The 24,700-nt window shown below is 42.3% G+C and overlaps 1 protein-coding gene across 3 annotated transcripts in view; it reads right to left on the minus strand.

Annotated features, from left to right (window-relative positions):
* LOC120989418 (transducin-like enhancer protein 1) overlaps positions 1 to 24,700 on the minus strand; it is a 75,528-nt gene that overhangs the window by 17,137 nt on the left and 33,691 nt on the right. For all 3 annotated transcript variants that reach the window (XM_040417502.1, XM_040417503.1, XM_040417500.1), the window contains exons 3-4: positions 1,047 to 1,174; positions 691 to 754 (exon numbers count right to left, since the gene is read on the minus strand). In XM_040417502.1, coding sequence (XP_040273436.1) covers positions 691 to 754; positions 1,047 to 1,174 — 192 coding nt within the window. The remainder of the gene's footprint in view (positions 1 to 690; positions 755 to 1,046; positions 1,175 to 24,700) is intronic.

Genomic DNA, 24,700 nt, shown 5'->3' on the forward strand with positions numbered 1-24,700 from the left:
CCAGAATACCCCTTAAAGGAGGAGCTTTTGCCACCTGTAACATGTCCGTTTTATTAAATACTTGTATTTTCTACAAAACAACAATTCTGAAGCAGCTTCTCTCAAAACGGTGTTGTGCTGTTCGTTCCTGTTATTCCTCCTGAGTATTTATGAACTGACAACTTGGTATTACCATTCTTTTCAAAGGTGCGTCTGTGCAGTGTCAGCAGTCACTGACTGGACAGTGCAAGTCTTTGGAGACACCTCCAAATAGTAACACTCAGCTGTGAATTTATAGCAGGAGTCCATTAGGAACTTTACAACACAGTTCTGAAATGGTCTACAATTGTTCTTTTCTGAAGAATACAATTATTTCCTGAAACTAAGACATGTCAGGAGAGGTGACGGGTCCTCTAACGTAAAAGGTAACCATTACCCTATTGTTCCAGAAAGTCATGTATTTTTGATGTCCTTTTCGTCTTGCATCTCTGGACGCATGTGTGAATAGAAATGTGCTGGTTTTTGCTTAGCCAAGTTCTAAACAATCCACATTTGAGAGGCCTTTTTAAAAAGGGGAACACATCTAGTAAAACTGCTTTGTCTTTTTTGGGCTGACCACCATGCTGATCAAAGTTCTTGGACAAGTCTACTGCCACATACCTGTCATACTGACACCCTCGAGGATCATTCTGCATCTTTATGTCAACTCACCATGACGTAGTGCCTCTGGATCTCCGTCTTCTCTGTTGCTAGCTTCTCACACTCCATCTTTAAACTTCAGACAACGACAGAAGAGCAGACCAATCAGTAAAATGTATTTCTAATTTGGTCACCTTGAAGGGCTGGCCCACCTTGTTCAAACTTTCCCAAAAATGTGGAAAACTGCACTGCACTAACGGTGACTTTTATTATTATAACGATCTAACAATTACTATTTAGAAATCCACCCAATTAATATAAGTTACCAAAAAGCATTCCATTGGGGGAGCTCAGATGATCGTTATACAGAACTATGGTCAGCACTGTGGGTTAGGAAGACAGAGAACCCCTAATATGCTGGACCTTACCTGTGGTATTGGCTCTGGAGGAACTGAAACTCCTCCTTAATCCGATCCAATGTCTCTGGGTAGGTGAGTTTGAGGCTTTGGGGAGGGCCGGAAGCTGCTCCAGCTGCCACTGATGCTTGCAAGTGCGTCTGGAGAAAAAAACATAAATATTTGAACTGAATCTGTAGAAACTGCTTACACTTGTGTGTCCAAAATCAGAAGACCAATTACTGGACTCCTCAGAAGTCATCTGAGCACACACCATATGCCAGCTGAAGTAGCCAGACAAGAAACGATAGCTGAAGCCAGCTAAAAGATTAAGCGGCAGCAGCAACCGTCTGAGAGCCTTGGCCAACATGCTCTGCTTGTTCACAGTATCAAGGATCTCCATTCACTGACAGCAAGCACGAAGAAAAGTGATACAGATATATTAGAAAGCAGCACAACCAATCTAGTGTTAGCCGCTATTCAAGCTGGAGATCACAAAGCCCTAACTAGTTCAAAATGTAGGGGTACTAGATTTTTTAATATTTGTATAACCCCCCCCCCCCCCAACAGAAAAAAAAGAAAAAAAACGAAAAAAAACTGTGACTTGTTACCCATAGCAACCAGATATCCACTTTCTTTTCATGAGAATAATTTAATTTAAAGAGGTATTCCCATCTCAAGAACCATGCCCCGCTGTGAACGGGAAGCGTGGCACACTCTCCATTTACTCCCAGAGACCAGTTCTTGAGATGTGGGCCTGCACCTATCGGTATACCATAAATGTCCAGAAGGTGTACCCCCTTTAAGAAATGAAAACTGACCTCCGATGTGTTGCCATCAGCAATAAAGACTGTTTTTCTTTTGGACCACCTGAGTCCACCTTTCATTTTCCAAAGGAGCTCTGGAAAATGAAGGGAAGAATCTGATTGGTTGTTATAGGCTATCAAACCAGTTTTCCTTTACACCAGTTTTAATAAATGTCCCACTCCATATACACATGCAGATTTATCATTAAATGTATACCAGTTTTTGCACAAGTGGCATTTCTCTGTAGCCTTTGTCACTTTCCCAAAAAGGGGGCAGGACATTGGCCCAGCAGATTTCTGGTGTAAATGAACATGGAAATCTACGCCATCCAAGGGTTGGCATAGATATCAGTATAGGAGCATGGATTGCCGGATGCTGTACCCAATTTATGACGAGGTGTATCCTTCCTGATCTATTAAGTGCAGCCTCCGGCAACGCGCCTGCTTATCATAGACCAGCGTACGCCGCCAGTCTATGATAAATCTGCCCTACAGTGTTTAGATTCTAAAATGCTTGAAACCAAGATGGTATCAGCATTCAGCAAGCAGACGGGACTTGACTTGTACCTCATACCAGGGTAATGAGCCTGGGTTTGCTCTTGCGCCTCAGCGCGCCTTTCCTGCCATCACCAAGTAAAGTAGCAAGACTAATAATGATATCTTCTGTAAAAAGATGCTGAAGACTAGTCATAAGGACAGCACTTGATCCTGCAACTGGACCCAAAGATTACACATTTTGTCGTAGTCGCGTAGGAAGAAATACAGACTTGTAACCAATCCAAGTGCTTAGGGTTTTCTAGCACCCCACAAAAGCTCTACGGACCATAAGTTATGGCGGAATCCATAACGGAATTCTTAGATAACCCGAACTTGAAAAACAGAAGTTCGTTCAACACTAGCTATGGCAGAGAGGTACAAAGTACAACAAAAATAAAACATTCCAGACAATTTCTATTTGGTGACAGCAGAAAGTACAACCCAGTATCTCCAGGGTTACAGGCTACTAGACTGATGGGATCCACGTAGCCTAGGGCAACGATAAAGCTCACCACAACTTGTATACATGCCAAACAACAAGCTAAATGGCCACACATCAAACATACATAGCAGGTTTGTTGATTTGTGACATGGATAACTGAAGATAAATTTACTGTAACCCTTGACCTACACACGTAATGCTTTTATGCGGTGCCTTCACTCTTCTGCCACGTGAATGGATCAGACATTTCTACAGTATCCTCATCCTTCTGGTCTTTATGTAGCTGGTTGCCACATGTAGACTGAGGGTACTTTCACACTTGGAACTGCCTGACTGATCAGGCAAACGCATGTAGTTTTTTCAGACTGATCAGGCATTTTCAGACTGATGAGGATCCTGATCAGTCAGAAAAATGCATTGCAATACCTGATCAGTTTTTTCGGTGTCATCAAGCAAAACAGATCCGGTATTTATTTTTCACATTTTTAAAGGTCCGCGCATGCGCAGACCGGAATACCGGATCAGTCAATGCAGCAATAATACAAAAAAAAAAAAATGCCGGATCCAGCATTCAGGCAAGTGTTCAGTTTTTTTTGGGCTGAGATAATACCACAGCATGCTGCGGTTTTATCTCAGTCCTGAAAAGTCAAAAAGACTGAACTGAAGACATCCTGATGCATAGTGAACGGATTGCTCTCCATTCAGAATGCATTAGAATAAAACTGATCAGTTCTTTTCCGCTATTGAGCCCCTAGGACGGAACTATGCCGGAAAAGATAAACGCTAGTGAGAAAGTACCCTTAGGCCCCTTTCACACGGGCGAGTATTTTGCGCGGATGCGATGCGCGAGTTGAACGCATTGCACCCGCACCGAATCCTGACCGATTCATTTCTATGGGGCTGTGCACACTAGCGGGGATTTTCACTCAGGCCCCATAGAAATGAATGTGGTTGCGTGAAAATCGCATGCATCCGCAAGCAAGTGCGGATGCAGTGCGATTTTCACGCACGGTTGCTAGGAGACGATCTGGGTGGGGAGCAGATCATTATTATTTTCCCTTATAACATGGTTATAAGGGAAAATAATAGCATTCTGAATACAGAATGCATAGTAAAATAGGGCTGGAGGGGTTAAAAAAAAATTAAATTAAAAACTCACCTTAATCCACTTGCTCGCGCAGCCCGGCTTCTCTTCTGTCTTCTTTTTTGCTGTGTGCAGGAAAAGGACCTGTGGTGACGTCACTCCGGTCATCACATGGTCTGTCACAACATGTTTTGACAAAGGCTCACAGTAGCCGAAACGCACGCGTCACTTATCATTTGTATGTGACCATTAAATCTATTTGAAATTATTACTGAAGCGAGTGCTGGTCCTTACTATACCATTATCTGTGGATCTTCCTCCCGGGACGCGCGCACCGCACCGCTGAAAGCAGAAGTGCCGCTTGTATCTTCTCATGGTCTGTCACATGATCTTTTACCATGGTGATGATCATGTGACGGCCGGAGTGACGTCAGCACAGGTCCTTTTCCTGCACACAGCAAAAAAGAAGACAGAAGAGATGCCGGCAGCGCGAGCAAGTGGATTAAGGAGAGTTTAATTTTTTATTTTTTTAACCCCTCCAGCGCTATTTTACTATGCATTCTGTATTAAGAATGCTATTATTTTCCCTTATAACCATGTTATAAGGGAAAATAATACAATCTACAGAACACTGATCACAAGCCTGAACTTCTGTGAAGAAGTTCAGGTACCAAACATGCGCGATTTTTCTCACGCGAGCGCAAAACGCATTACAATGTTTTGCACTCGCGCGGAAAAATCGTGCATGTTCCCGCAACGCCCGTGTGAAAGAGGCCTTAGTGTTCCTCAACTGCAGTCCTCAGGGCCCATCTACCGATCAAGTTTTCAGGATTTCCTTTTATTGAGCAGGTGATATAAAATTAGTGTAAATGCATCAGGACTAACCACAGGTCTTCATTCTGTGGAATATTCCGATATGACAGGCAGGTGGGCCCTGAGGACTGGAGTCGAGTAACACGGTCCTAAGTGACACCGGTATGGGGTAAGAGCAATGTTTTCAGTTGGTGGCTAAGTGCTCCGAATTCAATACAAGTATTCACAGTAGTAGGTCTTTAGCCCTTTATCCTTACTACTACTGATGCTTCACATTCTGGTGACTGTTCAGTCAACCTTCCACATATGACTTATTGAAGAACTGTCCTCAGCACAACTGCAGGTCTGCTGGGTCTCCATCGTAATGTTCTTTTATTTTGCAGCTCAGCTACACTACAGTACATGGATAAAAAGTTTTGCGACATCTACAGGAGTTGACATCTCATTCTAAATCCATAGGCTCATTCACACGGATCCGCAATGCACCCGGCCGCCACCCCCATAGAACATGTTCTATTTTTTTTCCAGAGCCGCGGAACGGAAGTTCGGGGACACGCTCTGGAAATGTGGATGCGGACAGCACACTGTGCTGTCCGCATCCATTCCTGCCCCATAGAGAATGAATGGGTCCGAACCAGTTCCACAGATTTGGTTCTCCCATTGCAGCAAAATTATCTTCCACTCTTCTGGAAAGGCTTTCTACAAGATTTTTTTTTTTCCCCCCCAAATTTTTTATTGGTAGAAAAAAAATTAAATCACCACCGTACAGAAATCAACAAACATTATTACTCCCCCCCCCCTTACCCCTACTACCCTCCCTCCTCATTGCGATGAGTCTCCTATCCCCTCCATCAACAAAACGGAGATGGGATACCGATGGGGTGGGGATAGGGAAACCTTCAACTCCCCCATATCCTATTCCATTTCTCGTCAATATTTCTTTGCTTATATAGAATATTTTCTTAACTCTTGATCTTATTAATCAAATTTAACCATGTAGATACACTAGGTATGTTTTGTGAAAACCAGACCGTTGTAATCAAGAGTCTCGCCAAAACCATTATTTTAATTAACAGAATCTTTTTATACTTCTAACAATTAACCTGGGAAAGATCGCCAAGTATCCAGCATAGTTCCATAAACTGAATCACTACTTTACATTTTTTGGGCAATACAGTTATTAATGGCCCTCTAATATTCTATTAATTCTCTACAGGACCAGAACATGTGTAAATCAGCGCCGGGTGACTCACACCGTGGACAATTAGAAGTGCTTCTCAAACCACGTTTGTTAAGCCATACTGGCGTATATTCTATGTAAATTATTAAATTGAACCACCACGTGATTGAAATTATGAGACACTAGTCTTAAATTAGCTAATATATTTTCCCACTCACCTAATTGACTCATTGAACAATCCACTTCCCAAGCCCTTTGTCCGGGGGAGCATATATTATTAAATAGTGCTTCCATTAATTTATACAGTTGGGAAATCTTGACCTTCTGACCCAAAATTTCCCATCAAGTCATTCAAGGGTGTAGAAGTGTCTACCTCAAACAAACTTACCCTTTACACTAGAAAGTGCCGAACGTACCTGAAAATACCTAAACCAAGATAAATGAACAATATTTTCCCTTTCTGCCAATTCCAAGAATGGAAGTACCACTCCATTTCTCACCACCTGTGCAACATATAAAATATTTTTTTGCCAATACTGATCCCCATCTAAATTGTCCAATTCCTATAGATAATGATTATTCCCAAGTGGCGTACAATAAAGAGATCCCCTTATTCTAAACCATCCTTTAATAGTACCCCACGCTTTAGTAAATAGTTTCCAAGACTCTCTATAGTCCTGTTGAATACTGGATAATCGCCCCGGATTCTAATAGCGCAAACGTATCATATAAGGAACCCCTCCTAACCAAGGTCCGACTGAGTAAACTTTTAACCCATTGGCAATAAAGCCATAGCTGTGCAGCTATAAAGTAGCCCTTAAAGTATTGAAGATTCAACCCTCCCTGTTACAACGGTTTATAAAAAGGTACTCCAACCTTAACCTTACCCCCCTTTCTTCCCCAAAGTAAATCATTAATAATTATTTCAATTAGTTTGAAAACCTTATCGTCAATCCATATTGGAGAGTTCCTTAGGATATAGAGGAGTTGAGGTAATATCACCATCTTCACTAGGGATATTCTATCAGCTCTAGATAAGGGAAGTCGAAGCCATACCGTAACTTTTGAGCTCAATTTACTAATCAATGGGATCAGACTGCGCTGTAAAAAAATCTTCAATCTTGAGTCGTCGTCATCATCGTTTGGGTTAGTTGTAGTGTAGATTGTATTATTTCCCCTTATAACATGGTTATAAACGGAAAATAATAGCATTCTGAATACAGAATGCATAGTAAAATAGGGCTGGAGGGGTAAAAATTTTTTTTAATTTTTTTAACTCACCTTAATCCACTTGTTCGCGCAGCCGGCATCTCTTCTGTCTTCAACTGTGAGCAATAGGACCTTTGATGACGTCACTGCGTTCATCACATGGTCCATCACATGATCCATCACCATGGTGATGGATCATGTGATGAGCGTAGTGACGTCAAAGGTCCAATTGCTCACAGTTCAAGACAGAAGAGATGCCGGCTGCGCGAACAAGTGGATTAAGGAGAGTTAAAAAATATTTTAACCCCTCCAGCGCTATTTTACTATGCATTCTGTATTCAGAATGCTATTATTTTCCCTTATAACCATGTTATAAGGGAAAATAATAATGATCGGGTCTCCATCCCGATAGTCTCCTAGCAACCGTGCGTCAAAATCGCACCGCATCCGCACTTGCTTGCGGATGCTTGCGATTTTCACGCAACCCCATTTATTTCTATGGGGCCTGCGTTATGTGAAAAAGAGAAGCATGCTGCGATTTTCACACAACGCACAAGTGATGCGTGAAAATCACCGCTCGTGTGCACAGCCCCATAGAAATGAATGGGTCAGGATTCAGTGCGGGTGCAATGCATTCAACTCACGCATCGCATCCGCGCGGAATACTCGCCCATGTGAAAGGGGCCTTAAATCCTAGAATCTTGTCTAACCCTAGGGACAAGAGGCTCAATATAAATATCAAATAGTAGGGGAGCGAGTGGACATCCCTGTCGGGTACCTCTACTCAAAGGAAAACTCCTCATCAAACTCCCATTAATATTCAATCTAGCCGTAGGAGAGTTCTACAGAAGCTTAATCATATTTATGAATCTGGTACCAAATCCTATTTTCTCTAAAACCTTCTAGAGGAATTCCCACTCCACCCTGTCAAACGCCTTAGAGGCGTCTAAAGACAGAATGGAGAGACAGGGCCGCGCCCGCGCCCCCCCCCCCCCCCCCCCTGTAGAAGGAGTAGGCTCTTTTCCCCTTTCCCAAAGATCCCCATATGTCCACAAAGGCCGATTCCTGGCAAAAACGTCCTAAAGGGGACACTTGGGTGGGGATATGTATCTCCCCACCTAGGGCTGGGCAATATGGCCTAAAATCTATATTGCAATATAATTTGAACTATGTGTGAAAACTATCTATATCACAATATATTATTTTCTTCTGTCATGCCATTGCCATCATCCATGTCCTCCAGCCAGCGTCATCAGCCCCATGCCATAGCCATCCTCCAACCCAACCACCGCCCCTTCCCCCGGGTAGATTCCAGCCCCTGCTAATATACTTCCCTTTCCTGCACGGTGTGCAGCAGGCTGATTGAGTCCGCAGGAGATAGACCGCGTCTTCTTCCCAGCATGCACTGGGAGGGACCTTGTGACGCTTCGCGATCTCAGCAATACGAAGAAATTGCGAATGTGTCCGGTTTTAACCCCTTAAGGACTTAGGACGTACCGGTACGCCATGTTTGCAGTGTCCTTAAGAACCCAGGACGTACCTTAAGGACCTGTGGTTTGTGGCTTTTACCTGGTGCGGCAGCCGTGGTGCCATCGGGACCCCATGGGGCTGGAAGCGTGATGACTTCCGGTGACAAACCTGTGAGATCCAGCCCCCTGGATCTCACAGGCAGGAAGCTGTATGAGTAATACACACTGTATTACTCATACAGCCAATGCATTCCAATACAGAAGTATTGGAATGCATTGTAAAGGGGATTAGACCCCCAAAAGTTCAAGTCCCAAAGTGGGACAAACAATAAAAAGTGAAAAAACAAGTTGAAAAAAAAATAAGTTTTCCCCAAAAAAATTAAAAGTTTTAAGTAAAAACAAAAACGTCATTTTCCCCAAATAAAGTTAAAAAAAAGTTGGTAAAAAAAATAGAAAAAAATAAATAAAAATAAAAGTATACATATTAGGTATCGCCGTGTCCGTATCGACCGGCTCTATAAACATATCACATGGCCTATCCCCTTAGATGAACACCGTAAAATATAAAAACTGTGCTAAATAAACCATTTGTCACCTCATATCAAAAAAAGTACAACAGCAAGCGATCAAAAAGGCGTTTGCCCACCAAAATAGTACCTAACAGTCACCTCATCCCGCAAAAAATGAGCCCCTACCTGAGACAATCGCCAAAAAAATAAAAAAAACTATGGCTCAGAATATGGAGACAAACATTTTTTTTGTTTTAAAAAAGCTGTTAGTGTAAAACTTACATAAATAAAAAATAAAAAAGTATACATATTAGGCATCGCCGCATCCGTATCGACCGGCTCTATAAAAATATCACGTGACCTAACCCCTCAGATGAACACCGTAAAAAATAAAAACTGTCCTAAATAAACCATTTTTTGTCACCTTACATCACAAAAAGTGTAATAGCAAGCGATCAAAAAAAGTCACACGCACCCCAAAATAGTGCCAATAAAACAGTCATCTCATCCCGCAAAAATCATACCCTACCCAAGGTAATCGCCCAAAAACTGAAAATTATGGCTCTCAGACTATGGAAACACAAGCATGATTTTATTTGCTTCAAAAATGAAATCATTGTGTAAAACTTACATAAATAAAAAAAAAGTATACATATTAGGTATCGCAGCGTTCGTGACAACCTGGTCTATAAAAAAATATCACATGATCTAACCTGTCAGACGAATGTTGTAAATAACAAAAAATAAAAACTGTGCCAAAACAGCTATTCCTTGTTACCTTGCCTCACAAAAAGTGTAATATAGAGCAACCAAAAATCATATGTACCCTAAACTAGTACCAACAATACTGCCACCCTATCCCGTAGTTTCTAAAATGGGGTCACTTTTTTGGAGTTTCTACTCTAGGGGTGCATCAGGGGGGCTTCAAATAGGACATGGTGTAAAAAAAAAACTGTTCAGCAAAACCTGCCTTAAAAAAAAACGTATGGCATTCCTTTCCTTCTGCGCCCTGCCGTGTGCCCGTACAGCGGTTTACGACCACATATGGGGTGTTTCTGTAAACTACAGAATCAGGGCCATAAATATTGAGTTTGGCTGTTAACCGTTGCTTTGTAACTGGAAAAAAATTATTAAAATGGAAAATCTGCCAAAAATTTGAAATTGTATCTATTTTTCATTAATTCTTGTGGAACACCTAAAGGGTTAACAAAGTTTGTAAAATCAGTTTTGAATACCATGAGGGGTTTAGTTTATAGAATGGGGTCATTTTTGGGTGGTTTCTATTATGTAAGCCTTGGAAAGTGACTTTAGACCTGAACTGGTCCCTAAAAATTGGGTTTTTGAACATTTCAGAAAAATTTCAAGATTTGCTTCTAAACTTATAAGCCTTGTAACCAGGGCTGTGGAGTCGGTAGATAAATGGTCCGACTCTGTATTTAATATGCAAATGTATTTATACATTCCTTAAAGGAAAGAAAGGCAACATACATGTCATTACCACAGAACTACTGGCTAGGAAGCTGCTGCCTTCTCCTTTGTGTGCCGATCTGCTGAAGATGGGCAGTGGGAGGATCCAGGAAGGGGCATTTATTTTAAAACATGATTTCCCTAGTAGAATCCCATTAGTCATGTTTAAAGTTTAAGCTAACAATCTGAGTTTACAAGTTTTTATAGCCTTAGCTGAATGACAGCAGTTTTTCAAATGGTTTACAGCTTCTGTCTTGAGCCATTGACTATCCATTCCCTTCACTTATACAAGTGTCTAGTCCTGCAAAAAACAATTTACTTAATCAGTTATCAGTGAGAGGCTAGGTTAACCATGGGCGTTGCGTTCCCTGTAACAGCGGAACACAACACAATGGAAAGTATAAGTTTTGCCGCTCCTTAAAGAGGACCTTTCACCGATCCTGACTTTGTGAACTAAGTATCATGACATATACAGCGGCGCCTAGGGATCTCACTGCACTTACTATTATCCCTGGGCGCCGCTCCGTTCTCCCGTTAGGTCCTCCGGTATGTTCGGGAATTTGGTTATAGTAGGAGGAGACTTAGGGGACTTGGTTATAGTAGGAGGAGTCTGCCCTTCTTCTGCTAGGCGTCTCCTTCTCCTAGGCTGTAGCGCTGGCCAATCGCAGCACAGAGCTCACAGCCTGGGAGTTTTTTTTCTCCCAGGCTGTGAGCTCTGCGATGCGATTGGCCAGCGCTACAGCCTAGGAGAAGGAGACGCCCAGCAGAACAAGGGCAGTCTCCTCCTACTATAACCAAGTCCCCGAACATACCGGAGGACATAACGGGAGAATGGAGCGGCGCCCAGGGATAATAGTAAGTGCAGTGAGATTCCTGGGCGCCGCTGTATATGTCATGATACTTAGTTCACAATGTTTGGACCGATGAAAGGTCCTCTAACTGTGCGTTGCATGCCATATCGTGAAAAGCATGCTTCTTCATGGTCACTTAACGTGTTCGTTTTGCGGTAACGTGACGCACTGCATGCATTGGCCTTTATTCTTACAGTAGAGAAGTACCATATTTTTCGCAAAAGTGGGGGAAAAATAGCAGTGTGTCTTATGGGGGTGAATGCTGCGACCGTCCGGTGAATAGGCTGAGAGGGAGGAGGGGCTGGGGGCCGGCATCTGTTTCTGTAATGGCAGCGGGGCCCGGTGCAGTCACTGTATTCTACTACACCGGGCCCCGCTCACTGTAGTATACGGTAATCATATCTAACTTGTGGGTATTGCTAAAGTATTCCAATCATCTTAAATCCAGCGCTGTACTACTTACTACTAACTTCTTGGCAGTCAGGAGGCCGGGTGGGCGCTCGTAGAGTAGCTTACTACGTCACGCGCCTGCTCCGCCCACTTTATGAATGAAGCAGGCACCGGGCCCTGCTGCCATTACAGAAACAGATGCTGGCGCCCATTCACTACACAGGGACACTTATGGGGGGGGGGATCTGTGGATGACACATAAGATAAGATGCCCCCACAATGAGCCCCCATAACAGTGCCACCCACAGATGCCCCCATAACAGTGCCACCCACAGATGCCCCCATAAAATACAGTAATTATAACTTTTTGTGAATTGGGACATTTAAACTTGCTTTTTTTTATTTTATTCCAATTTAAATCTAGGAGGAGTCCGAGTCAGTTCATTTTTTGCCGACTCCAGGTACCCAAAATTGCCTCCGACTCAGACTCCACAGCCCCGCTTGTAACATCCCAAAAAAATAAAATATCATTCCCAAAATGATCCAAACATGAAGTAGACATATGGGAAATGTAAAGTAATAACTATTTTTGGAGGTATTACTATGTATTATAGAAGTAGAGAAATTGAAACTTGGAAATTTGCAATTTTTTTTTACAAATTTTTGGTAAATTTGGTATTTTTTTTAATAAATAAAAATGAATTTTTTTGACTTTATTTTACCAGTGTCATGAAGTACAATATGTGAGGAAAAAACGGTCTCAGAATGGCCTGGATTAGTCAAAGCGTTTTAAAGTTATCAGCGCTTAAAGTGACAGTCCTTAAGGGGTTAAAAAAAAAAAAAAAAAAAAAAAAAAATCACAAGAGCCCTCCTGCACACAGTTAAAATATATATTTTTTTCTTCTTCAACCCAGAAGTAATTCAACTTGCTACCACAGATCAGAGTCAATTAGCACCTCCGTGCCAAAACAATCTTACTGGACAGAGGAGAACCCCCTGCCAGGTTATAACACCCATCACTCTGATATCATGACAAAACCTCATAAAAAGTGCATCTTCCCAGTCTGTGTAAATCCTGCATCGCAGGAGGTCTCACACCTTTAGCCTGGGCAGCGAACTTCAGAAAAAAGGACAGATCCTTATCATACAGCTGGTTGGTACAAGGAGGAAGATGACCTGAAAGTCACCTCCAATCTATAGACTTATTTTTCCCATATTTTACAGGTAGGGAAAATATGAAAGGAACCACCTCTTCAGAGGTTGTTCGGGTTATTCTACCACACCTTCCTGGAAATCCACAAACAAAATCGGAAATTCCCTCTGAGATATGACGGTTCTCAGGCACACTGTATTGTCTTCCAGTCATATTTGGTATCAGATGATGCGCAAAATTGTCCCGATTATAAATATTTCCTAATTTGACCTACGGGTACGGAGAAAATGGCAAAGCAATGATTCTGCCAGATTTTCTCCCTCTCAGGGCAAGGACTGCCCCTCTTCCAATTACACAAGGCTGGACTTGTGCGTGTCACAGCCACTCCCAGCTCCAGAGTGGGTAAAACAGAGTGACCCACGCAGATCCTAGTCCTTCATCTACCATCGACTAACATCACAACCACCCGCTGGACAAGGGCACCCTGCCATCTTGGATTATTCCTTCAAAGACTATCTTTTACTGGACTTTACCACGGTAATTCTGAACTCAGACATTCTATTCCCTTCCACCTCTCCCCTATTTTTATCCAACCAATCTATTCGACTGACAGGTATATTCATCTGTACTTTTAATGTATATATTTTTTAGAATAAAACGATTTAATCGCTCCAGTTTTGGCTTGGTTACTTGATTATCTGGTCTATGCTAAGAACTCTGTCCTCAGAAGAGATACTACCGCATTGTCTTATTTCTATAAATAGTTAATTGGATAGCTAGGTTGCAAATAACAGTTTCTTCCCTTTAGGATTAGCTAGCCAGCGTCTCTTCGCCCCAATTCAATACTTAGAGTGGTGGCAGCAAAGTAATTTCATTTCCAGCGCGAAATCAATCATTTTATTTTACCGATTGTATCATGTATGGGCACACCAACCAATCTTAAACATCCACTGTGCTCACAGTGGATTCGCCTCCAGGAGTCTCTAGTGCAGTGTTTCCCAACCAGTGTGCCTCCAGCTGTTGCAAAACTACAACTCCCAGCATGCCCGGACAGCCTTTGGCTGTGCGGGCATGCTGGGAGTTGTAGTTTTGCAACAGCTGGAGGCACACTGGTTGGGAAACACTGCTCTAGTGGACGAGACCTGTATGGCAACTGTGGCATTGTACGACAGCGCAATAACGATGTGTGCACACAAGGCCCTGGCCAGTGCAGTGCCGAGTAGGGAGGCCATGGAGCGGTGAGTTAGAAGCTTCTTCAATTGACTACAGCTCCTTGTTCATCTATCGCGATAGGCAAAATCTATATCGTTGCCCACATTTATATCGCCCACTCCTATCTCCCCCCATAGAAATCCTATCCGTCTCTGGATTAATAACACTATTAAAGTCCCCATTAACTAACGAGGGGCATTCAAGCCATTGATCCATGAAGGTTAACAAACAATTTAGTACATATAAAGAAAAGCCAAAATAATTAATCTCCCATGAAGCTTTCCATATAGAAAAACAAGTCTTCCCTGCTTATCAATAGAGGATGCCTCGCAGACAAAGTCAATCCCTCTATGAATTAAGACCAACTCCTCTGGAATAACTAGTAAAAGTGGGATAGGTCTGTGCAGCCCATTCCCTACCGAACCACGGGGCCGACTCCTCGGTGAAGTGAGTCTCCAGACAAACAATCGCTGGTAAATGTCTCTGAACCAAGTCAAAGACCGCCTGTCTTTTTATCTTATTATTGTTGTTTTTACTAAGGCCCCGAACATTCCAAGTAAGGATTCTAACTGTCATCAAATCCGCCAACGAATTACAATTGTAGAATAGTCACAATCCCAACCCCCCCCCCCCATCCTAGGAGATGCATCGCAACCCAACCCACCCCCCCCCCCCCCCCCCAAACTTCCTGATCACCCCTCCCCGTCTCCCACCCCACCAATATCGTGACAAAAAAGAAAAATGGAAAAAGGCATGCAAAGAAGCTGCTCAGATATTATTCTGATCCGGCCAGTATGTCACAGAGTCCGGAGTTTAAAAAAAAAAATGGCTTCCACCATTGAATATAATGCGCAATTTTGCTAGATAGATAAACGAGTACTTTATGTCCTTTTCTTGCAGAAGTTTTTTAACCACCGTGAAGGTGCGTCTCCTTTCCTGGATCTCTTTAGAGAAATCCGCAAAATTGTAACTGTCCCGTATCTTTATAAGGTAGTCTCTTATCAAGGCCATGTCTATATGGATTGCCCCAAGCTGCGTTGAGATGTTCTATATTACTTCACCATTGTTTTTGACCGCAGCAAAGATTTATTTTAAATGGGGAAGATTCTACAATAGACCAGTCATTTAAATCTTCCTTCTCCACCCCCTCATCCAATCATTCTTCCACTCTAGATCCAGTATTTTTTTTTTTTATATTTGAATCAGACATTCCTTTTTGTCCTGCCCTTGTGACTACATTTGGAGGATTTTAAAAACTGATCAATTTTGGCCGTTTCCAATGGCTTCTGCACCGTTTGAGGACGAGCGGTCCGGTGAACGCCTATCCTCCACCTTCTCCCCCCCTTCCCCCTTTATATCTTAATCAAGGGAGTTTTACCTTCTAATTCAGTTATATCCCGCTCCTCCGTGTGCAATTAAGGAGCAAGAAAAGAGGGAAAAAAACTGAAAGGAGAGCAAAGAAAAACCAAGAGGCAAAAGGAATAAAAGAAAAAAAAAAAAAAAAAAGTCCCAGTATACTCAATTCTCAGCAATCTTCTAATAGTAGGCAAAAAGTCAGCAGTATTTCGTCTAGATTAGCCCCAAAGCAAATCTGACGACAAGATCTAAAACATCACCACCAGGACGGGCTATAGAGATATGTGAACATACATATACCTCTTACCAGCAGAGAAGAGATGAAAAAGGACACAAATAAAAAAATAAATATATAAAAAAATAAAAAAAATAAATAAATAAATCACGTACGAGTTAAAATTCCCTAATATTTAGATGGCTGTCACTCATCATAACGTGGACTAACAGGGTGTCCGCGCTACGTCAAGTACAATAAAAAAAAAAATAATAATAAAAATGTATATAGAGGTTTAATATGTCCTTTATGTTCTAAAGGCCGGAAGCTTGATAGGAAATACAGTTCCTTGATAGTATCACAAATAATTATCACTCATCTTAGGTGGATTAGACCAGGAGGCAGAAGTAGACAAACAAAGACATGAGACCAAACCTTCAGGGCTTGCAAAGACAAGAGGGTGGAGAAACTGGAGGGACCCTGGGAAGCCCAGCACATCACAAATAAACTGGGAGGCAGGGGAAGGCTTGGAGGCAAACAACCAGGAGAAGCTAAGACCAAGCCTTCGAGGCTTGTGGTACTTGCGGAGAAACAGGGGGGACCCGAGCAAGCGCGGCACATCACCAATTCCGGGAGCGCCAACTCAGGAGCACAACACCTCCACCGGCCGTCCAGTTGTCTAGCCCAGGAGCTGTAACTCCGGCACTTTAGAGCAGCTCCGTCGCATGAGAACGCCAGAGCTCAGCGTGCCAGGGTAGGAGCTGACATCTCATTCTAAATCCATTGGCATTAATATGGATTTGGTTCTCCCAGTGCAGCAAAATTATCTTCCCCTTTTCTGTAAAGGCTTTCTACAAGATTTTTGAATACGTCTGTGGGAATTTTTGCCCATTCATCCAGAAGAGGATTTGTCAGGTCAGATTCTAAAGTTGGATGAGATGACCTAACTCGCAATCTCCAATTTACTCCATTGCAAATGTTTTAAATTGGGATTTAAGCTGAGGGTCTGTGTTGGCCACTCAAGTTCTTAAACATCAAACTGACCTGTCCATGCCTTTATGGACCTTGTTTGTGCAATGGGGCAGAGTCATGATGGAACAGAAAAGGGCCTTCCCAAACTGTTCCAACAAAATTGGAAGTATACAATTGTCCAAAATGTCTTGGTATGCTGTAGTATTAGGATTTCCTTTCACTGGAAACAAGAGGAAAATTGGTGTCTTATGCACTATGCTCTTCCTCACCTGTTCTGTAACTATGTGGTCTGTCACTTCGTGGCTGAGTTGCTGTGGTTCCTAAACACATCCACTTTACAATCACATTTACAGTTAACAGTGGAATATTTAGGAAAAAAATAAACATCACAAACTGAATTGTTACAACAGTGGCATCCTATTACAGTACGACTATGGAGTTCAGTGGAGGAGATCTATCAAGACTGGTATTCCCATATATCAGTTTTGATCTCCCTGAACTGGAGTTAGGGTGGGCTCGCATCACGTTTTCCACCCATCTGTTTAATGTATCCAAAAAACGTATACGTTAAACAGATGCCTCAGACTGATGCCATACAGTGGCATCCATTCACCATAGGAGTTCCATTATACAAGAACATGGTGTGCTGCGTTTTTGTATCTTTTTTCCCTAACCTATACGTCAAACGGAGGCATAAAAGGTGTTGTACCCACCCTTAGAAGCACCTAATTTATTAAGAGTCAGATGCCTCATAATTGCTCACATCTCTGCCCAGCCATGCTCCAGAAATGCAAATCTATGCCATCTAGGAGCTGGAGTAGACTTGAGCTATAACTTACGCCAGTTTCTGGCATGTTATAGTAAATCCTACGAGTCGTGCTAAGCTCCGCCCCTTAAAAAGTCGCAAATTATATCTAGACGGTCCCCCTTAGAATACCTTCTGGGTAATCCGGCTTTATCCCCTGGGCTTCAGTCTGGGGCCTTTTCATGGTGGGTTGAAAAAAAATTGTGCTCCCTCCGGGCTTTCCTAGTATGGGGTAAAATCCTAACTATGCCAGATTTCATTGAGAAATTCACTCCACCAGTTTGTGAGCAGTTTAATGTCCGGAGAGTATTCTCCTTTCTCCACTCCCTAAAGATTGGTTCCCATAAAATTGACTATACCCCTTTTGAAAGGCTAATGTCTTTCTCTCTATATGGGTCTACTGTCCCAGATTTATTCTACTCTCACTGCACCCCCAGAGGACTCTAAGCTTCGTTATATGTTGGAATGGGAGGCTGATCTATTAGAGGAATCCAGTGTATCTAGATGGCACCAACGCTCCCAGACACTCTCCAGGGGGTCGTGGCAAACCACTCTGGCGGAAACCTCAATTAAGATCCTTCACCGGACATATCTGGTGCCGGCCAAACTACATCACTTCTACCCAGAGGTCCCTTCTACCTGTTTCCGGGGTTGTGGAGAGGAGGGCACGATGTTTCATACTTGGTGGACATGTCCCATAGTCTCCAGGTTATGGGGTCGCATTGGCGATTTGCTCTCATCCTTGTTGGGGCGCGCCCTCCCCCCTACACCCTCGGTCTTTCTTCTTGGTGACAAGCCGTCAAAATTAACAAACGCTAAACTTAAATTGACCCAATATATTTTGCTTGCTGCTAGGATCCATATTGCTTCCCAGTGGCGTTCCCCATCACTGAACTATCAAGCGGTGATTGATAGGATCAACAAGATTTACCAATTTGAAAAATTATCAGCTATCCGTTCGGATACATTTACCTTATTTGAAGGAGTCTGGGAGCCTTGGTCGTCCTCCCCCCATTCTGCCAATCTTTCTCTCTACCCTGAACTTTGATAGGATACAGTATATTTTACACGCAACTTTGAGATGGATGAGATTGTGGGTCTTCTCTTCATTGTTCGCCACCTGAGATTAAGTCCTACAGATGCAGAACTGCATGATTGCTACCCCTGACTTTATGCTTTTTATTTTTGTATAATTGTTTTCTGTCTTTATGTCTTTTATTTTGTGTGTCTGGATTGCCCATTTGACTGGACAATTTGTCCTTTATTTTATGCACAATGTGATCTGTATCCTATTATTGTGTAAAACTTTAATAAATACCTTTTAAACAAAAAGTTGCAAATTATGGAGCAAATATGGCGAGCTCCATAACTTGCAACTTCATTTTACGCCACAATAGTAGCATAAAAACATTAGTAAATGTCCCACAGTGAGCTCTTTATAACGAGCCACCTCTTTCACAAAATGTATGTAAAGGCAGACTGCATGGCTAGGGGCTGGATTTTATACACCTGTGGCAATGGGACAATGAAACACCTGAATTCAATGATTAAAAGGTGCATACCAATACTTTTGCCCATATAGTGTATTTTGACGGAATCTGTAACTGGAGCAACAGGCTCCTAAAGCAGACATGGATGAAGCCTGACATGGTCTTTTAGTATGTTTCCCAAGCAAGGTTCCAACTAGTCAGCTACTAAACCCAACACACAGGGCATGATCATCATATCATGTAAAACTAGCCAAATACACAACCAGAAACACTTAAATTCCAATCTTATTGTAGAAAACATATGGCATATTTCTTGATTGTACCAATTTGTAATGTTTTAGGATTAAGATTCTTTTCAACACATCTACATCTCTACAGCAACAAGAGGCTTAATGTTGTCAAAGAGACTATCAACCACGTCACGTGTGATCGCTCTGTCGCTGGCTGCTGGCCAAGCTCTGTTAGGCAATGCTTCACTCTAGGGACAGTGAACTATGGCCAGTCTCCCACAACCACTGGTGAACCGGCACTTGATATTCTACTGCACTTTCTGTAACCGCTAGCCCCTCTGGGGACAGTAAGCTGGTATTAAGCTACCAGTCAGTAAGATATAGTAGTCGATCGGTCAAGGGACAGCAGTTGTTGAGAGAGGGGGTCATGGTTTACTAGAGCTGGAGAGAAAGATGAAAGCCCATGATAAAAGGTTGTTGCTCCTTTCTTAATAGATACGACCAGTGAACTATGATTTGTACTCCCAGTACACCAAGCTCATTCATGTGGGAAAAATGAGAAGGGCAAGTTTTTCCAGTCACAGGCCCAACAGTCCACAAATATAAAGGGGAACTCCACTTCCTTTGCAAAATTAATATTTCTCTGTAATAATAAAATTACTTTCTATTGGTAAAGTTCTATTCCTTTTCTTTAACACGTAGAGGACCTGTGCCGTACATGTACGGCGGGCTGATCGGGCAGGTGCAGAAGCTGCGCCCGCCCGATCAGCTGCACGGACCCGGCAGTCACTGACAGCCGGGCCCCTGCTGCATACGCCGGCATATTAACCCTTTGTATGTCATGTTCAAAACTGACCGCAGCATGCACAGGGTTTGCGGGGGGTACAGGTTCCCTCCGCTTCCCCATCAGTTCCCCACACTGCAGTGACGGGGAACAGATGGCAGAGACGGCAGCCTGATGCATTGGAGCTGGCCTTCTACCAAAGCCTGTGGAAAAAGCCCCTTTCCTAAAATAAAACAGAAAAAAAGGCATTTCCTTTCTACGTCCATAACGACCAGCTCTATATAAATATCACATGATCCACCTCCTCACCTGAACACCGTAGAAAAAATAAAAAAATAAAAACTGTGCTTAAACCACCATTTTTTGTCACCTTGCATCACAAAAAGTAATACCAAGCGATCAAAAAGTCATACGCACCCCAAAATAGTACCAGTCATCTCATCCCGCAAAAAGACAAAAATCGGCCAAAAAAAATATAGCTCTTAGAATATAAAGTATTCCTATTAGGTATTGCCGCGTCCATAATGACCCAACCCCTCAGGTGAATAAAAGTCAAAAAAGCCATTTTTCATATTTGGTATGGTCGCGTCCGTAACAACCTGCTATATAAAAATAGCACGATCTAACCTGCGAGATGAACATTGCAAAAAAACTAAATAAAAACAGTGTCAAAACAGCTACTTTTTTGTTACCTTGCCTCACAAAAAGTAATATAGAGCAACCAAAAATAGTACCAACAAAACTGCCACCTTATCTCAGTTTCCAAAACTGGGTCACTTTTTTGGGGAGTTTCTACCCTAGGGGTGCATCAGGGGGTCTTCAAATGTGACGTGGCAGCTTAAAGAGGTCCTTTCATTGTTTTTTTTTTGTTCAATACCTTTCTTTGCTGGGTGGGGGTACCCAGGTGGGGGTGCTGATGCTGCACACCCTGCATGTTTTTTTTGTTTTTTTTTAAATAATCTTTTTTAAATAATCGCTTGTACGCCCTGCTGTGCCCCCTGCTGTTTTCCCGCCCAGTATTTTATTACTGAGCATTGGTACAGGGAGGAGATGCCAGCGTTTCTCAATGGGAGTCTCCTTCTCCCAGACTGTGCAGTGATCCAATCACAGCGGAGAGTGTCACAGCCAGGGAGAAAAAAAAAAGCTCTCCTCCTCCTGGCTGTGGCGCTCTCCTCCTCCTGGCTGTGGCGCTCTCCATTGTGAATGCATCGCAGCAGAGCCAGGGAGAAGGAGACGCCCATTGAGAAAACTTGGCGTCTCTTCTTCCCTGTACCGCTGCTCAGTATTAACATACTGGGCGGGAAAACTGCAGGGGGGCACAGCAGGGCGTATGAGCGTTTTTTTAAAAAAAAACAGGCATGGTGGCAGAATCACTGGCAAAGAAAGGTATTTAAATAAACTTTAAAAAAAGAAAGAAAATGAAAGGTCCTCTTTAAAATTATTCCAGTGAAATCTGCCCTCCAAAAACCACATGGCGCTCCTTTCATTCTGCACCCTGCCGTGTGCCCATACAGCGGTTTACAATCACGAATGGGGCGTTTCTGTAAAGTACAGAATCAGAGTAATAAATAGTGTTTTGTTTGGCTGTTAACCCTTGCTTTGCTACTGGAAAAAAATAGATTAAAATGGAAAAATCTGCCAAAAGTGTGAAATTCTGAAATTTAATCTACATTCTCCTTTAATTCTTGAGGAACACCTAAAGGGTTAGGGTACTTTCACACTAGCGTTATTCGTTTCTGGTATTGAAATCCTGTAAAGGGTCTCAATACCGGAAAAAAACGCTTCAGTTTTGTCCCAATGCATTCTGATGGAAATCGGTTCAGTATACATCAGGATGTCTTCCATTCCGTCCCTTGTGCGTATTTTTTCCCCGAACAAAATTCCAGAACACTAACGCACTTGCCAGATCCATTGAAATGTATTAATGCCGGATCCGGTACCAAGTGTTCCGGAAATTGCCACATCGCCGGACCCGGTTTTCCGGTCTGGGCATGCACAGTTCTTACTAGCTTTGAAAAAATTAAATACCGGATCCATTATTCCGGATGATATCAGAAAGACGGATCCGGTATTTCAATATATATATATATTTTATATATATTTTTTTTATATATATATATATATCCGTTTGCATACGGATTTCCGTAATCGGCAGGCAATTCCAGCAACTGAACTGCCTGCCGGATTCTAACAAGGCTAGTGTGAAAGTACTCTTAAAGTTTATAAAATCTGTTTTGAATACCTTGAGGGGTTTAGTTTCAAAAGTGGTGCCATTTATGAGTGTTTTTTATTATGCAAGCCTTACAGTGACTTCATAACTGAACTGGTCCTTTTTCAAGATTTGCCTGTAAACTTCTAAGCCTTCCAACGTCCCCAAAAAATAAGGTATATAAGGGATCACTGTCTGTTTTAAAAGCAGAGAAATAGAAATTTGGAAAGTTGAAAATTGTTCCAATTTTTTTGGGTAAATTTGGGTTTTTAAAAATAAAAATGAAAAATATTGACTGAAATTTACCACCATCATGAAGTACAATGTGTCACAAGGAAACATACTCAGAATGGCTTAGAGAAGTAAAAGCGTTCCAAAGATATTACCACATAAAGTGACATGTTCGATTTCCCAACAAAAAAAAAAGCCTCTTCCTTAAGGTGAAATATGGCAGGGTCCTGAAAGGGTTAAGGGTACTTTCACACTTGCGTTAAACTTTTCCGGTATTGAGTTCCGTCCTAGGGGCTCAATACCAGAAAAATGAATTCGGAATATCAGGATGTCTTCAGTTCAGTCACTGTACAGTTTGTGGACTGAAAATACAGTATGCTGAAGTATTTTCTCCGGCCAAAATTGTGGAACACCTGAATGCCGGATCAGGCATTAATTTCCATTGAAATGTATTAATGCCGGATCCAGTATTAAGTGTTCCGGTAAAACGGATCCGGTTTCCATGTCTGCGCATGCGCAGACCTTTAAAAATTTGAAAAATAAATAAATACAGGATCCGTTTTTCCGGATGACATTGGAAAAACAGATCCGGTATTGCAATGCATTTGTCAGACTGATCAGGATCCTGATCAGTCTGCAAATGACATGCGTTTGCATACAGTTTTCCTGATCAGCCAGGCAGTTCCAGCAACTGAACTGCCTGCCGGAATCAAACCAAACAACGCAAGTGTGTAAGTATCCTAAGGCTTGTTCATACAGGAAAAAGAATATATACATACACACAAACAAAATAAAGTCAACATTCCACAAACAAGGAGATGCAGTCGCATAGCAAAGGATTTTCTGTACCTCTGCAGTAAAGCTTGCCATACATCATAGGTGTTTAAAAGTGGGTCCTTGCAAATTCAACAGGATTTTCCACCAATCTAAGGGATCATGCACATAGCTGTATTGCACAGCTCTGTATAACCTTGGAGTCATGGCATGCTCCATCACATGCTTTATGAATATCTCCGTAGTACTGTGTCATACGGCAGCACACAGAGTGCCTACAGTTCTGTCCAACCAGGGCTGTGGTGTCGGTAAGGCCAGTATCACACTAGCGTTCATCAGATCCGGCAAGGAACAGACTTCCGAATCTGACGAACACTTGTGTGAAACTAGCCTAAGCTAAAGTGCTGACTCCGGCTCCTCCTTCATAAATGGCCAATGATTTAGTAATAAGAACGTTCCTGTAGTAAAATGGTAACATTGGGATTTTTCTTATCATGTAAGTTAATCATTATACTTAGATGGAACTTTACACCATATTTATTGGGTGCAAATTCCTGAAATTTTTTAAATTCCTGTAAATTCCTGTAAATAAATATGCAATGTATTATGCATTTAACGGGAGAACACCGTTATACACTTAATTGTAAGAAATCTATTAGAAGCGCTATAATGTATGTATATGAAATGTAGAGAATCATGTGCAAGTCTAAATGAGAATAAGAGGAACCTGTGAAGTTACTTATTCCCGGACAAGCCCTTTAATGCTGTTATGCTGCTATGTCTGGCAGTTCTGAGATGACTGCAGGCATGCCTAGTAGTGAACTTCCTCCTCTGATCTTCACTACTGAGCATGTGCAGACCAGTTTCAGGGATTGTAACTAAGGGCCTTGGAGCAGCATGTAGGCGAGAGGTGAGAACAGATTACCCATCATCACTAGAACACTCTGCTTATCACTGTATATAGTATAAGGACTGGAGAGAACACAGTAGGGATCGAACGATACAGTAGAGTCGATAGCCGATAATTTATACTGATATTCTGTGTATAATAATATATATATATATCTACACAAAGCTGCTAAAAATGAACATGTTTATTGTTAACGTGTAGCTTTTTTTTGTAAATCTTTTTTTCATTTATACTTAATATTTTGGAGTTTGTGTTTTTTTTTTAAACAACTTTTAGCCCCCTTAGGGGCTAGAACCCTTGTCCTATTCATCCTAATAGAGCTCTATCAGGGTGAATAGGACTTCACACTCTCCCTGCTGCTCTGTGCACACAGCAGCAGGGAGCCGACTATGGCAGCCAGAGCTTCAGTAGCGTCCTGGCTGCCATGGTAACCGATCGGAGCCCCAGAATTACATTGCTGGGGCTCCGATCAGAAGCTACCACTGCTACCAATGAGGAGGAGGGGAACTTGTGGCCACTGCCACCAATGATTAATACTGGGGGACTTGGGTGGGGGGGGGGGGGGGGGCGCACTGCACCACCAATGAACA

Source organism: Bufo bufo, chromosome 2, assembly GCF_905171765.1.
Source record: "Bufo bufo chromosome 2, aBufBuf1.1, whole genome shotgun sequence".
Taxonomy (NCBI): domain Eukaryota; kingdom Metazoa; phylum Chordata; class Amphibia; order Anura; family Bufonidae; genus Bufo; species Bufo bufo.